This window comes from Cydia amplana, chromosome 16 (assembly GCF_948474715.1).
Source record: "Cydia amplana chromosome 16, ilCydAmpl1.1, whole genome shotgun sequence".
In the NCBI taxonomy this organism is placed as follows: Eukaryota; Metazoa; Arthropoda; class Insecta; order Lepidoptera; family Tortricidae; genus Cydia; species Cydia amplana.
In genome coordinates, this window is record NC_086084.1 from 10,885,855 (window position 1) to 10,897,932 (window position 12,078).

General features: G+C 36.8%; 2 protein-coding genes across 2 annotated transcripts; one reads left to right on the forward strand and one right to left on the reverse strand.

Annotated features, from left to right (window-relative positions):
• The first annotated feature begins 4,920 nt into the window (after positions 1-4,920).
• On the forward strand, positions 4,921-5,903 carry LOC134655211 (uncharacterized). The gene is made up of 2 exons (XM_063510661.1): positions 4,921-5,269; positions 5,505-5,903. Exons 1-2 carry the CDS (start codon positions 5,228-5,230, stop codon positions 5,886-5,888), a joined length of 426 nt encoding a protein of 141 aa, XP_063366731.1. The 5' UTR covers positions 4,921-5,227; the 3' UTR covers positions 5,889-5,903.
• A 1,367-nt stretch (positions 5,904-7,270) lies between these two features.
• Positions 7,271-8,931, reverse strand: LOC134655212 (uncharacterized). Its single transcript, XM_063510662.1, has 2 exons — positions 8,675-8,931; positions 7,271-7,466 (listed from the first exon to the last, which is right to left on the reverse strand). Exons 1-2 carry the CDS (start codon positions 8,705-8,707, stop codon positions 7,275-7,277), a joined length of 225 nt encoding a protein of 74 aa, XP_063366732.1. The 5' UTR covers positions 8,708-8,931; the 3' UTR covers positions 7,271-7,274.
• Between the last annotated feature and the right edge of the window lie 3,147 nt (positions 8,932-12,078).

Genomic DNA, 12,078 nt, shown 5'->3' on the forward strand with positions numbered 1-12,078 from the left:
GAGAAAAGCACTATACATGCCTAGCCGTGAAAAGGTCTTGCCGGCTTCGTATCACTATCCGGCCTCCCTACGGTCGGCCGTCTATACCTACTCACCCGGCAAGCCCTTCTTTCCCGGCGTCTGCAGTAATGTACTATTTATTAGGTCGACCTGTATGTAACTATGTAATGGAATCTTGCAAGTTAAATTTGATTCACTTCCCGGTTTCCGATTGAGCTAAAATTTTGCATACATATGTAAGTCGGGTGACAATGCAATATTATGGTACCATCGAGCTGATCTGATGATGGAGACAGGAGGTGGCCATAGGAACTCTGTGATGAAACAACGCAACCTAATTGTGTTAGGGGTTTTTAGAATTGTCTCGATGAGTATTAGTTGTCTGTCGTAAGAAAAGTACAGTCAGCGATAAAAGCTTGTACTGTAGTATGTGTACTATGCCTCACCCACACACGTACGTAGTGGTAGTATATAATAGCATGTACGCGTTAGTTTAACGGAATATATTCGTATTTAGACACCAACAGTTGTATCATTGACGCCACACCTTACATGGCGATCCTGCCAGTGCGGCCTCGCGCTGCACTGGCAGCGCGCTGCGCTTGCCAGTCAAGGACGTGGAGAAAAATCAAAATCTTAAGCTGAAGGACTATGTTAAACAAAATTGTGTCGGACATTTGTGATTAAATCAGAGCAAAGTGAAAATGGGATAAGTGAATATATTAAAATCGTGCATAATTGGACAGTAATTGCCAGGACTAGATACATATTATTTAAAACGAACTCTACACGCGGAAGGTTGTTGTAAAACATTGGTGGATGACTTTATTGCGGATTAGTATCATAAAAACGGTAAAAGTGGACAGTTTTGATACTTCAACAGAAAGACTCCAATAAAAAATAAAATGCTGACGGGGGCAAAGCTAGTAATGATGGTTTGCAGCAGGGAGTTGTTGGTGTCCTTGGTCGAGTGTGGCGTCTGGAGGTCCAGGGACTACAAGGAAAGAGTAGGTTGGTGTGTGGAAAAACGATAAAGTGATAAGTGTAGTTTAGTGCTGTGCCGTGCAAAAAGGGACATTTAATTATTTTAATTGTTTATTTTTTTATGTTAGCTCCATAGTTCAATTTTTTTTAAATAATAGATACCTACATTTTAACGTTTTTGTTGGACTGTATATTAAAGGTCCGTATGTTAGTTTTTTTAATGAGACTATTGAATAAAATCCTATTTTAGTAAGTATAACTATGCCGCTTGATGACAAAACCATAATATATGGGTGGTCTAAAATACATACATGTGATAGTTTCGATTTATTAAATTTCATATATCTTATACTTAGTAAAATAACATGCTTTTATTCCTTATAACTTACAAATATGGCACATAACATAACGGCGGCGCGTGCACTCCTTAAAGGGATCGGTATGCGGCGTCTGTTATTTCATCTCTAATTTCATAGTTCGTGCACTGATTTAGATTACTTAAACATTATTGTAATGATATTAAATTGAAAGAATAGTAAGTAATAGTTAAAATATTTCAAATCTCAGATCTTAAAATATAAAAGTATGTCAGTACCGACTTTTTACCATAAGTACTTTATTTTTAATTAGAATTCGAATTGTGTTTTTTATGATAGCGAGTTACAATTGTATCGGACAAGACTTTTTTTAATTCACGGATCTGACATATTTAACAAAGAAAATAATGACGAAGTATTATAATTATGGATATTATGACTTTAAAGTAAATAGTGGTATTGCAAAGAAGATCTGTGGTATTGTAGGTATGGGCTTGTTTAAGAAAAGATTTAACGTTGGTTTTTAAAGAGCGCAAGTTTCGTATAAATGTTAGTAAATGAATGTTTGTGGTAAGTTTAAGAAAGGTAAGGAATGTGAAATAATGGTTAGCATGGTTGTCGAAATGTCGATTGTATTATTAGTAAAATGGAATTTGTATGTTATTGGAAAAGTGGTGTGTGTGTATGGGAAAACTTAAACACGTAAGTTTTTCAAAGGACGATTAGCCTGATCAACTAAGAGTTGCTGAAATTCTTATATGTTAAAGTTTTCATGGTGTTTGAGTTATTATGTGGCTGCATTTTGAGTGATAGTTTATTTTGAGTGGGAAATGAAAGAAAGTACCTAATTGAAAAATAAATATGTACCTATCGCATCTTCGGTGGCCCGAGAGGCGGCCTTGAGCGATTAGGTTAGCAAGGGTACGCCAGGATACAAGGCAGGCACGGAATCCTTGGAGGTCTGACCATGATTCGGTCGAGTATCAATCGTGGAGACTCCTTGGACACACGGAATGATATTATGTATGGATGTGTTAAAAGAACTGCCTGTATGAATAAATAAATAGTATGTGTGCGCGCTTAAAAATAAATATCCTTGTATCCTGAGCAAATAAATAAATAATTATAGTAAGGTCGGCCGACCACATATGTAAAAGCGTTGCGTACCCTTGATCTTTGATTTCAGTGAAGCATAAAATATGCCACTATAAATGAATAAATAAAATAAAATAAAACAAAGAAAATATATTTAAATGAATGACGTCATAATAAAATAACTTGCAAGGAACTGATAATGTACAATAAAAAATTAGAAATGATATTATAAGGTACCAATGACGAGTAACAAACCTATGTTTGTAACTAAGTAAGACTTAAAAGGACGAAGAAACGAATTGTATTGACGAATACACTTCCAAATTTGGAAATAGTTCTTGTAATTTTTGAATTTAGTTCAATAAATATGTCTATAGTTTTTAAGTGTTTATCTTTTTTTTGTGTTTTCATTTTTATTAGAGTTAACATATATATTAGTAGTTTTTTTATTAATAAATTTTGTTTATCATTAACAAAATTAATATATATTTTATAAATAAGTAAATGAAGTTATTTTTGTGTATTTAAGTAGGTATATTTCATAGAGTAAGTTATATAACGGTAATTAAAATAAAGTGGTTCGATTCGTCATCAAGGCATTCATAAATATTTGCTTATATTATAATTTTTTATGCCATAATTTTGCTATCAATTGTATGTTTTGATTGTAAGTTAAATTGTTTTGATTTAATAAGCACATTAATTTCATCTGTGTCTAATTTTCTTTTAAATTTGTATTTATCTACTTACTGCTTTGATTGTTTTCATGTACAATCCTTTTTTTTGTAATCATTGTTTTACTACAATGTATTCAATGCTTACGTAAAAAAAAAAAATAGATTAAGTTTTATATTTTAATTTTTTTTTTTTTCTTCAAGGGGGGAGGTGTAGTATGTGTACTATGCCTCACCCACACACGTACGTAGTGGTAGTATATAATAGCATGTACGCGTTAGTTTAACGGAATATATTCGTATTTAGACACCAACAGTTGTATCATTGACGCCACACCTTACAGTACCAAAAATGAAATTTTTGCCAAAAACTTATTAACAAGCAGAAACGTCTGCGAATGATGCTATTTTGCTTAGAATAAATTTAAAAGTGGAAAAAAATCATAGATCAAAAATCATAAATATCATAAATGCCATAGCCTTGAATTGTTGCATTAATAAAATGTCGTATCGACGCGGCAATGTGAACAATGCGCAGCACTATACCCAATATGAGCGCTGCGTACCCGCCTTTCGGTGCGGTACGGGGTGATGGAGTACGGAGAAATAGCACCCGTGCCGCGCTTAAAAAAAAAATACCTTTCAGTGCGTTACGCAAAAATACTTCCCGTACATTTTTTCTTTTGAAATAGAATATACTTGAAGTAAGAATATCGGGAGTATAGTCATCTTTTTCTTACTCACACGAGAACATAAAAAAACCACCGCCGCACCGGGGGTAAGACAAGCGCAGATAGCTGCCGCACCGGCGGAAAGCCGAAAGAATAAATAACCGGGTTTCATTTTTAACACCACACTAAGTATCAAAATAATATGAGTGCCGTATCGCTTCGGGGCGGTCTATCGTCCTACACTACCAAAACGTAATATCTAGAATATCAGTGACATTAAATTTGAACCTTAATACTATGACGATACCGGTTGTTTTTCAATATGAATGTTGTACTGGCACGTGCTAAGTCGGGAGCAAGCGGTTTTGCGATAATAGAGACAATGGCCTTTGTTTGAAAGATTAAGGTTCGAAGCGAAAAGTTCAGCTCAGAAGAGCCATACTATACCTATGCGTAAAAAATACAACGATCTTGGACAAGATGTAAAAGTGTCATAGTATTATAATATTAGAGTTAAATCTTAATCACGGATCCCACGGAGCTTCCAAAAATAAACACGTGACCCTGTATCACATACCGAGCATTATATAGTATGATATATTGAACATTGTATGTACAACCTATTGACCAGCCGAGTTGGGCAATGGGGTCAAGTCCGAGCGGCATCCGCAGACAAATTGGAAAATAACCTCGACGTAAACAACTCGACTGTACCTAAACGTTCTTTGTACCCTTTCCTGGGCAAAAAAGCAGGTAAAACCTGTGAAAAGCTTTAACCAGACTGCAGATAATTTTGAATAAGAGACACCTTAATCATAATCATCAAAATCTTATCAGCAATTTCGTAGAACTTACGAGACACATAATATATTGCTAAAATTAAAATATTTTCGATATAGTCGAGTAAAACACAAAAAACATACAGAACCAATAGGATTCTGTATCTTTTTTGTATTTTTCTCGCTGCACAAATATTAATAGCCAATTCAGTAGCCTGCCTCGTGAGGCGTTGCGTGCAAAACACCGCTAATAATACGTTTTAACTGCTAAACAAGCCTCGTTATACTAATCCACAGTCATTCTTATTAATCCGCGTGCCTCTAAATGGTTTGAAAGGCGATCAGTTTGTCTCTCTTCAATACTTTAACAATAACAGAGACATCGATGCAGTGACGTGCCGTTTTTTAGAGGTAACAGCCTTAGTTGCGACATGAGCGGAGGAGGTAACCACGCAGTTATGTTGACAAACAGTCAGCCTTTGGCGTTTGTGAGATATATTTTATTTAATAAGCAATAACAATCAGTTTTGTGATCAATGGAGCATCTTAAATATTCTCGGTGACATCACGCATTAAAAGAGACCAACTGACTTTAATTGAATGCGACGAGGTCTGCTCGAGGCGACTATTTCCATCCGACTCCGCTTGCGACACTCGCCTCAATTGCAGTAAAATATATTGAAAACTCTTATCGATATTGACAAAACATGACTCAATACTTCGCTGGCTTGATCTGCGCGCTAGTCCTGGTGAGTTTACATAATATTGACTAATATTTGACGTCTATTTACCACTCCGAACCTATACTTCGAATGTTATTCGCGTTTAACCTATACATTCTTCGATAAACGTAATATTATGGCGTGATACCACTCTAACTGAAAAGGCGTAACTGCCAGTATAAGTTTAATAAAAAATATGCTTTTTAGATTCGGTTTAACTCGATATCAAACCAGTTTGGTGACTTATTTCTTTCGATTGCAGGCCGCTTTTATGGTCGTGTGGTTGGCTTACTGCATGTTCGTAAGAGAACGTCATAAGGACGAGCATCATTACAACATTTCGGATATAATAAAGAGGAATACGATACTATCAGAGCTTGAAGCTTGCGAGACGACAGAAGAGAAGAAGAGTGGACTGGTGGCTGGTGTATTTATTCTTCCGTCGCGGCACAAGCACAAGGAGAAGGAAAAGGAAGATAAAGATTATTACGATAAGAGGCCAGATTACCCGGAGAGTCCAGTACCTTTACAACTGAGCACGGAAAAACTAGTGGAATTGTTGAACGACGGTGAGAAAGATGATGACTTTTATAAGGACGGCACGCTCGAGATAGGCTCTAATGCCACTTATATTAGTGACGTTTAGTTATTATTATGTTTAGTAAGTACAAGGTCGGATTTCCGCCTAGGCCCACAAGGTCCGAGTCTAGGGGCCCAGGCAACCTAGCAATGGTTTTGAGATGGAGAAAGGGTAAATCTAAGTGCCATACCAAATGCCTAGTGGCCCTGGGTCTCTAAATCCGGGCCTGATTATGTAGCATATCTCATCTCTTCATAAGAACGTAGTACACCAGTGAAATTTCAACAATTCCCAACATAGAGGGCGTACCGCAAACATTGAAAATTGAAATTTCGTTATTAGCCTCTCTATCGCTCAAATACGCAAAGCGAGAGATAGAGAGGCCAATAGACGGCAAAAAGTACGAACGTTTTGTGATTATATCCTTGCTTCATAATAATCATAATATTTTTAATGCTCCAGTAAATTCAAAAAACATACTCACACATTAATTACCTACTGGTGCATTTAAATAGTCCATTAAAATGTCAGGATCAACAGATTATTTATTATGGGAATCTTTCTACGTAGGTACATACTTGGACGTTTTATTAACTGAGCCGATAAATGAAGCCATGCTGCTGATATTTAATTGCCATTGTGTATTATGTAGCCAGTGACAAAATGTTATGCATGTTGAGATTATTGAGTAAGTAGGTAAGTACCTAACTTTCACCCTAATTTTGACTCTCTGTATGCTGCACGGGCAAATATTATACTAATACTTATATAATATATTTTAAATCATAGCACTAATGACACAATAAGTAAGGACATATAATAAATAGCAATAAATGAATTATATGAAGTTACACATAACTAAGTTGATACTAAGGCGAATATTTATATTTTTTTATAAAACTAAAATCAAATATAAAATGTTCTTATTTTATTTTTCATCTTACATTACCCCTGTATTTAAGCAAAATATCATATTGCCAAAAAAATTCAAATAAACATATACAATATTTACTTAACTCCTTTAATAAAAATAAAACATTTAAAGCTTTATATAAATGTATTTTGGTACTGATAACGACATAATGTAACAGATGCCTGAGGCCGGTAGAACAGGAAAAATGCGTAATAACGGCATTTTGATGTAACAGTGGAAGGCTGCGGTCACACTGCGAGAGAACAAGCCAGCGAACGAAAAGTGTCCCGTTTAAAAAATAAAAAATCTATTTACTTATAATAAATAAATACAAACTGAATATTATAAAACTTCAATTAAACCGAATGAAAATACTGAGCACTTTAAAATGAGCTCTCGATAAAATTCCGGCAAAAATAAAATCTCAACAATGGAGATTTTACAAATGTGGCTACAAAATTGCGAGTTTTTTTCTTTTTCGTTTTAATTTAACATTTAAAAAATCACGACTACCTTTTAACTTAATCGTATAAAAGTTGTCAGTTGGTAAGATCTTTGATCCCGTCGGCCATTTTGTCGATGACGCTGCGCTCGGTGGGCTTGAACACGTGCACAACGGCGTCGCTAGCGTCGCTGAGCGTCTTCACCATATCGTTCCAAGCGCCCTTCATCGACTCCATGATGTCGCGCTTCTCGCGGACGGGCGAGGCTGATACAAGGGCGAAGAGGACCTGTTGAATCAATTTTAATATTTAACAGTACTAAGGCGAAGTTATTCCTCTCTCTTCCAGCTAACCTCATTAAATTTGACTAAACCTGGCCCTAGCATATCGGACACAAGTAAAATAAAATATTGCCTCTCCAATCACCACTTCTCACAAGATTGTCAAAATGCTTGATTGTTGATTTTGAAGTAGTGTTAATTAAAATTATGGACACATTATTTTCCCATGTTTCAATTAGATATTAGGAACAGGAACTACCTATAAATTACCCTGATGGTAGTTTAACACTACTTATTAATTTGTAAGGGTATTGTATAAATTTAGTTTAAAGGATGCTTGCAATTGGACTACATAATTTATACCACTTCATCAGCAGGCGGTTGTTGGTAAAGAAGTTGTGCGGTGATTTACTAGTAAGATTTGTTAACTTTGGGGACTAAAACTAGTTTTGTTGTTACATTTTTACTTAACATAGTACCTACAAATCAGCTTCATGCAGCTTTCAACCAGTCTATAGCTGACCCTAACAATTTTTTACCAACCGCCCCGGTTAACTCGGTACCGGTATACATGTATCGGTCGTTTTATTTAAGTAGTAAATAATATTAGAGATTTCTATGGTCGAGTGCCCAGTAAAGAGTCTAGCACACGGCTGTGTTAATTTGAATAATTAGCACGTTTTATTCATGCTTAATAGGTGTTCAGGTGACATTTGTTCGATGTTGCGTTTGTCGAAATTTCATGCATTATTAAATATTGAACTTTTTCGGACAAATGAATATTTGGAATATAATTCGTACGAATTTTTTTCCCAAGTGTGATAGATTGCCCCCACCACGCCCCCACAAATAACACATATAAGTAACACATCAAGGATAAAAACGTTTAATAGTTCAACTTGTTTACCAAAAATTAAATAAATATCTATTTCATTTTTAACACAGAGACATATAGATACACAGACTATAGTCCAGTACTACCACTATGGTCCAAAAGTTCAACACGTTAGGTAATTAATTATCAATATCAAATCCTCTTTTTCTCTTTTATAACATTTTTCTTCCTTCCTTCTATTTTATTTTATATTTTACCTCAGAACTGCGTCATGCAAATAATATTCACGCCTGAACGAAGACAGACTTATGTTTGGACCATAGGTTGGGAGCTTTTCGACTACAGTCGGACAATTCTACGGTATTTAAAGGAATACTTACAATGCACACCAATATTGTTAATCGGTAATCCATAGTCAAAGATATCCTTGAACACAGGCAATTCAGTAAAAACAGAAGAATGCTCGACAATGTTGTCCTTTATGTACGGCAGGCCCGAAGTTTTAGTCGCTACTGGTTCTGGATACAATGGATCAACAGGATGCTCCGATTTCGCTCGTATCACGCACGTGTGTCATAGTAATCAGCCGACGAAATTGCAGGACAATGGACGGTGCTGGAGCACAACAACCAGTGATGGGCACGCGCATCTTTTATCACAGTTTCGATACGATATAAAGATGATTTTCTGATGTCAACTGCAGATTGTATTACTGTTGCAGCGTCATTGCTGCCGCTGTATCTGTCAATTTCCTTGATAAAATGAGTAACGTTCGCCGACGTATTACTGCCCCTGATTATGAGGTTCATTCCGTCAATAATCCATTGGCCTTTGCGTCTATTGCAGACGATTTATGGTGCAAATCGGAGAGACAATGACCTCTCCAGACTTAACACCGCCTGGGACGGAATTAAGGAAACGCAGGGATGCCCAGCACCTGCATTACCCTCTCGGCTTCACTGTCTTAACCCACAGGAAAGGCGAGCCAATACGTGTGGAGGCAGGTCGGCTGCAGGAATCTGCCGCTTATTGGACCCTACTCGCGCCTTACGGTAACTCCATTCCGGGATTTAATTTCGGAGTATCCTTCTCCAAGATGGATTGCAAGCCAATGCTAAGAGGTCCATCTCCCCGTGTGCGTCTCCCGTTGCCGTGTGGTGGCCGGCTTTAGAATAGCGCCAACCCTCACATGGGATAAGGGTGTCGTACTAGGCGACTAAGTCCACAAAAAGAAGCAAAAAGCTGTTTCGTCACAGGGGAGATGGACCTCTTAGCATTGGCGTCAATAATAGTATCAAGGAAATCGACAGATACAGAGGCGGCAAAAACGGGTGACAGTCCATTTCCAACGGCAGCTGCACTACTGTTCATTTTACTATGGAAATTTACATTAACACCGACGCGTTCAGTACCAGTAGTGCAGCTGCGGTCAGAAATGGAATGTTACCCTTAGGCTTGTTTCCGGTTCGTAACAGCTCCATAACCACTAACTAGCATTGGGACTAAAGAAGATTCCAGCAATTAACCATTACGCATTATTACTTTGTCATCGGAGCCAAACCATTAGTAAAAACTTGTTTTTTGTAGTAGATAGGTTCGGTTCATCAGGTAACTTTAGATACCTGAAAGGTTAATGCAGGAACAAAAGCCAAGCGTAGTCTGCTGGTTATGTTACTTTGCTGTGTTCGGCAAAATGCTTTGCTATATACGAAAAAGCTGATTTGAAATCAAATATTAAGGGCTTTAGTAAGTACTTAGGCTACAGTAGACTGTTAAAGTACTGAACCTCGATCCTTGTCATTAAAAATCAAAAATAAAATATTATAAGCCAGTATTTATGTGGTAGACCTTCTCTTATGCAAAAGAGGGTGCATACTCTCATGACGTAACCACGCATAATAATTAAAAGACCTTTATTTGAATTTTAAGTGGAAAATTAAAATTACGAAATCAATTTGAACGGCTGTAATACTTTGATTTTTATGATACGATAATGGAGCAGTGGACATTACTAGTGTTTAACATAATATTTAAAAATGTCGGTGCTATCTTTACCGCACACGAAACAATGATGTTCCGGACATTTGGAAGGCGTAGGTACACGGGGCCGAAGCCATCGTAGTGTATTATTCTCTTTATTATTTTTATTTCTAAGGATAAGTAAAAAAATTAAAAACATACAAAAACAATCCAGCAGCGGACCAAGGCTAACGTAGTCAGGGCCGCAGAGAGGAACCGCCGGACTATCTGTGCCGTATCCAAGACTACCGCCTTCTGCATCTGACCCTTGAGCCAGCTACCTAGCGAGAGTCTCTCAAGCTGTTGGTCGAGACTCTTCGCTATGAGACCATTCCCTGAAACGACTAATTATCGGGACAATGATCGTCGAATCAACATCCCACATGACGTGTTTCGTGCTTTTGTAAATTTTCTCATGTAAATGATGAGTGGCTGGGCTGATTATTGAAAATGAGGCGATACTTATGTTAATATGTAACACATCAAATAAATACGAATAGATTTATCGATTCCAGTATAGAGTTTGAGTTTGTTTAAAACTAGAATACTTAAATAAATAAATGGTCCGTGTGACATAAACCGGTCATGCTCATCCATCACTTCGCCACATTGGTTACGCACGCAGCATTTGGCCATACGACACACCTGATTATCGGGGTGTGGGCGAGGCAGATTGACTTGTGGCCATCATGGGGGAAATCAGAGGAAGTCGATCGTTACGGTGACTTCGCAATACACATTATTGGTCATATACCTAATATGTTTGTTTGGGAAACTTGCTAGGGATAGAGAGCTTAGAATCATTATTTTTTGCACAACACTAATAAGACAGGAGGAATAAGTCTATTTAGACAGATAGAGGAATCGTTCAATGAGAATTGGTTAAAAGTTTGACGTTAAAGTTTAGCGCATTTTATAATTAAGTTGTATAAACGGATACACTGTTTTTCATCGTGCAGGAAACAAATGCCATATATTTCGACTAGCAAAACTTTACTGATGTCATTGAAATAGATAGACCATAAAATTATTTTAGGTAGATGTATATAAAAGGTAGAGGGGCCCCGGGATAATGTTGTCTGGAGTCGAATGGGAGTTAACCCATGTTATTCTGTAAAACGACTATCTTACACGAACCAGTTTCCGCGTGATCTAAAATTATCCATATACCTTACGTATCCTGAGAACACACGTATATTGGTTTTCTAAGACAATCAACTCGATAAATAAAGAGAATAGCTCTAGTCGACCGAATACCTAATTCAATCAAGGTAATTGACTTGCACCGGCTCGTCCCCCAGCCAACGAGACTGAGGGCCCGATTCAGATTTTGAAATAGACATCTGTTAGATATCTAACACCATCACCAAGACACGATAACGATATGTTTAAGATCTAACCTGTCAAATTTGACATTTGCGCGATTCTGGAGATACTCTTTAACGATTTCCACAAGATATGGCTTAGAGATCCAATTCACATCTAATAGATATCTAACTCTATCTAACGTAAAAGTGACATTGGTTGCCCGAATTGCGCTGCAAAAGAGAACTAGTTGAAATCTAAACTATAACGTATCTAGAATGGATCTAGTACGTGTCGTCTCTTGTGAATATTTTGAAGTTCGAATACGGCAGTGAATGACTTAATGACAGTTATGACTGAACGTTGTTATGACTATGACCTAGCCAAGAATGCTTGAATGGATAAGTGTATAATATTATGCGTATACTTCCTATTACTATTTTACAATGCAGTAAAAAAA

Excerpts from the sequence above, each read along its gene's own strand:
- LOC134655211 (XM_063510661.1), top strand. The coding sequence starts at position 5,228 with ATGACTCAATACTTCGCTGGCTTGATCTGCGCGCTAGTCCTG. Across the intron at positions 5,270-5,504 it reads TGATCTGCGCGCTAGTCCTG|GCCGCTTTTATGGTCGTGTG; the intron begins GTGAGTTTACAT and ends TTTCGATTGCAG.
- LOC134655212 (XM_063510662.1), bottom strand. The coding sequence starts at position 8,707 with ATGGATTACCGATTAACAATATTGGTGTGCATT. Across the intron at positions 7,467-8,674 it reads TAACAATATTGGTGTGCATT|GTCCTCTTCGCCCTTGTATC; the intron begins GTAAGTATTCCT and ends TTGATTCAACAG.